Source organism: Taurulus bubalis, assembly GCF_910589615.1.
Source record: "Taurulus bubalis genome assembly, chromosome: 15".
NCBI classification, from domain to species: domain Eukaryota; kingdom Metazoa; phylum Chordata; class Actinopteri; order Perciformes; family Cottidae; genus Taurulus; species Taurulus bubalis.
In genome coordinates, this window is record NC_136603.1 from 2,290,503 (window position 1) to 2,294,738 (window position 4,236).

At 48.8% G+C, this 4,236-nt stretch overlaps 1 protein-coding gene across 1 annotated transcript; it reads right to left on the bottom strand.

Moving 5' to 3' along the window:
* Nucleotides 1-2,252: 2,252 nt before the first annotated feature.
* On the bottom strand, nucleotides 2,253-3,797 carry LOC306747739 (tubulin alpha chain-like; the record flags this gene model as incomplete). The annotated part of the gene is made up of 3 exons (XM_079230829.1): nucleotides 3,575-3,797; nucleotides 3,336-3,484; nucleotides 2,253-3,230 (listed from the first exon to the last, which is right to left on the bottom strand). Exons 1-3 carry the CDS (start codon nucleotides 3,693-3,695, stop codon nucleotides 2,253-2,255), a joined length of 1,248 nt encoding a protein of 415 aa, XP_079086955.1. The 5' UTR covers nucleotides 3,696-3,797.
* Nucleotides 3,798-4,236: the final 439 nt, after the last annotated feature.

Consider the following 4,236-nt stretch of genomic DNA (forward strand, 5'->3'; position numbering starts at 1 on the left):
GGCCACAGCTCCGAGCAGCCGCGTCCACAATAGAGGCCTTGAACATGGTCCACTCGGGTTCCATGTCCCCAGCCTCCCTCGGGATTTGTGAGAAGTTCTTCCGGAGGTGGGAGTTGAAGACCTCCCGGACAGGATCCTCCGCCAGACGTTCCCAGTTCACCCTCACTACACGTTTGGGCTTGCCAGGTCTTTCTAGCCGACTCCCCCGCCATCTGATCCAACTCACCACCAGGTGGTGATCTGTTGACAGCTCTGCTCCTCTCTTCACCCGAGTGTCCAAGACATACGGCCGCAGATCAGATGATACGACTACAAAGTCGATCATTGATCTCTGGCCTAAGGTGTTCTGGTACCAGGTACACTTATGAGCCACCTTATGCTCGAACATGGTGTTCGTTATGGACAAACTGTGGCTAGCACAGAAGTCCAACAACAAAACACCATTCGGGTTCAGATCGGGCAAGCCGTTCCTCCCAATCACGCCCCGCCAGGTTTCTCTGTCATTGCCCATGTGAGCGTTGAAGTCTCCCAGGAGAACTATGGAGTCGGCAGGCGGCGCCCTTTCCAGGACCCCTCCCACCGACTCCAAGAAGGCCGGATACTCCGAACTGCTGTTCGGTGCATAAGCACAAACAACAGTCAGAGCTTTACTCCCTGCAACCCGTAGGCGCAGAGAGGCAACCCTCTTGTTCTCCGGGGAAAACTCCAACATAGCGGCGCTCAGCCGGGGGCTCGTGAGTATCCCCACTCCCGCCCGGCGCCTCTCACCCTGGGCAACTCCAGAAAAGGACAAAGTCCAACCCTTCTCCAGGAGCTTGGTTCCAGAGCCCATGCTGTGCGTGGAGGTGAGCCCAACTATATCTAGCTGGTACCGCTCCACCTCCTCCACCAGCTCCGGCTCTTTCCCCGCTAGCGAGGTGATGTTCCACGTCCCTAGAGCTAGTCTATGCTGCCGGCGATTGGCTCGCCCAGGTCTCCTGCCTGGCCCGCCGCCCGGTCTGCATAGCACCCGACCCCGATAATTCTCCCCGCGGGTGGTGGGTCCACGGGGTGACTGCTGCTCCATGTTGTTTCTTCGGGCTGAGCCCGACCGGGCCCCATGGGCGAAAGCCCGGCCACCAGACGCTCGCCGACGAGCTTCAACATGTGCAATTATTCTGCAGACATTAGTAGTAGTCATGGATGCAGTTTTGGCAAGTCTATATTGTTGGACCAAACTAATTTCGTTATTTGGTAAGGACCTACAGAGGTCAGGGACACGGGGGAATTACACCCACTTGTAGTGGGCCCACTATATGCTCCTGGGTGGGCATGATGCTAGCAGGGGCATTATGGCATTTTGTTGGCGTGATTGAATAAGGGCATTGCCAGTTTAGATTCTCCAGACTGGATCTCACTGCCCGATTGGGCCAGACTCAAGCCAGTTTTGACATGTGAGGCTAATTTTGTAATAGTCTCGATATGGCTGTTCAGGTTGAGGTCTGAATCCATAACTACACCTAGATTTCTGGTTTGGTTTGTGGTACTGGAAGACATCAAAACAGTTATTCTCAGCCAAGAACTTGTTCAGCTGTAGAAAAAACACTTTTTCCATTATTTTACTTAGAAATGGGGCGGTTCTATATTGGCCTATAATTTTTCATTATTATTTCATGGTCTAAACGAGCCTTCTTTAGGAGCGGTGTAGTTGCCGCAGTTTTTAGGGCTTGTGAGAATGAGGGCATGTTTTTACAATTTGTAAAAGAAATATTTTTGAAAAAGTATGTCAGTAGATTATCCAAGCAGCAGGATTTTGTTTTCAGATGTGTACATTTGTTAACATTCAATGTTGATGGCAGAGAAGGCAAATTGGTTTAAATGGGACTTACAACGGAAAAAGGAGCTATTGTATCTGCATGAGTCTACTATGCATTGAAATGCTGGACCCAATTACGCTCAATGAATAGATGCGAGACGTTTAATAGCATACTAAAAACATTTGATAGTGTAAAAGTAATCTAGTAGTTCAACTACCTACAAAAAGTATTTATTTGCCGTTGACAGTTCTGCTGAACACCACTGCCCCCATGTGACGCAAGATCTCTCGTCAAACCCTTTAAAAGCAAAGTCACCATCAAATGTGTTGGTACCCCATCTTAGATAAATCATGTTTAACTTGAAAGGGTGCATTAAGAGAAAACAATTAGTTCAGACAAACACACTTTTATTTTTTTACAATGTGCCACATATCAATAAAGGGAACGCATGTCTGTTTAATAGTCTTCTCCTTCCTCCTCATCGTCTCCTACACTGTCAGCGCCAACTTCCTCATAATCCTTCTCCAGCGCTGCCATGTCCTCTCTGGCCTCAGAGAACTCTCCCTCCTCCATACCCTCACCCACATACCAGTGAACAAAGGCCCGCTTAGCGTACATCAGATCAAACTTGTGGTCAAGCCGAGCCCAGGCCTCTGCAATAGCAGTGGTGTTGCTCAGCATGCACAGAGCCCTCTGCACCTTGGCCAGGTCTCCACCAGGAACTACAGTGGGCGGCTGGTAGTTGATGCCAACCTTGAAGCCAGTGGGGCACCAGTCCACAAACTGGATGGAGCGCTTGGTTTTAATGTTGAGAATGGCAGCATTTACATCTTTGGGCACCACGTCACCACGGTACAAAAGGCAGCAAGCCATGTATTTACCATGGCGAGGGTCACATTTCACCAATTGATTTGCTGGTTCAAAGCAGGCATTAGTGATTTCTGACACCGTTAACTGCTCATGGCAAGCTTTCTCAGCAGAGATGACGGGGGCATAGGTGGCCAGAGGGAAGTGGATACGGGGATATGGCACCAAGTTGGTCTGGAACTCCGTCAGATCAACATTGAGGGCGCCATCGAAACGAAGGGAAGCAGTGATGGAGGACACAATCTGACTGATCAACCTGTTCAGGTTGCTGTAAGAGGGACGCTCGATATCGAGGTTCCTGCAGCAGATATCATAGATGGCCTCGTTATCGACCATGAAGGAACAGTCAGAGTGCTCCAGGGTGGTGTGGGTGGTCAGGATGGCGTTGTAGGGCTCCACCACAGCGGTGGACACCTGGGGAGCTGGGTAGACGGAGAACTCCAGCTTGGACTTCTTGCCGTAGTCGACAGACAGACGCTCCATGAGCAGAGAGGTGAAACCAGAGCCGGTGCCACCTCCGAAGCTGTGGAAAACCAGGAAGCCCTGAAGGCCGGTGCACTGGTCCGACTGAGGGAAGAGACAGTGATTACATATGAGATAGTCATGCCATTTACTTAATTATCTGAAATCAAAATTAAAGAAATGGATCTCTCCTGACATCATGCTACCCACCAGTTTGCGGATTCTGTCCAGCACTATGTCGATGATCTCTTTGCCAATGGTGTAGTGTCCACGGGCGTAATTGTTGGCAGCATCCTCCTTACCAGTGATCAGCTGCTCAGGGTGGAACAGCTGGCGGTAAGTCCCACTGCGAACCTCATCTGAAGAGACAGTTTCAAAGTACAACTTACTTAAGGGTTTCATGAAATAACTGCTCTTGAGATACGGCATCTATATTAATGACCGTTTACCAATGACAGTGGGCTCCAGGTCCACAAACACTGCTCTGGGGACGTGCTTTCCGGCTCCAGTCTCACTGAAGAAGGTGTTGTAGGAATCATCTCCTCCGCCGGTGTTCTTTCCACTGGGCATCTGTCCGTCCGCCTGGATCCCATGTTCCAGGCAGTAAAGCTCCCAGCAGGAATTGCCAATCTGGACGCCGGCTTGGCCGACGTGCACCGAGATACACTCACGCTGGAGGACAACAAGTTGTAGCCTTTACCAATAAACGTTTCCTTGCATCTGTTTTAATGATGTGTAATTAGATGCTTGAGATCACCACATGTTTAAGACGGCTCAAAAAGTTGGAGGGGTGGAGGTAGAAAAAGACCCTTTATTAAAGCAACCAGATACCACAACATTGTGACCTAGTAAATCAGACATATTATGCACATTTATTTAATAAATCATTTAATTAAGACAAATAGTTGATCTAGGAAATGTTTAAGACAGGATAATCATCTCGAGAATATTTAATATAGTTTAGTTGTAGTTTGTTTACATGCAAAGTCGACAGATAAATGTTGAAAAGTTCGTAATGAACATTAGCTAGACGATAAACGATGAAATGAGGGCTGTGAGCCTGGTTAAATCATAAGAAAACGTCCCATTGTTCAACTCACCATGTTTCCTC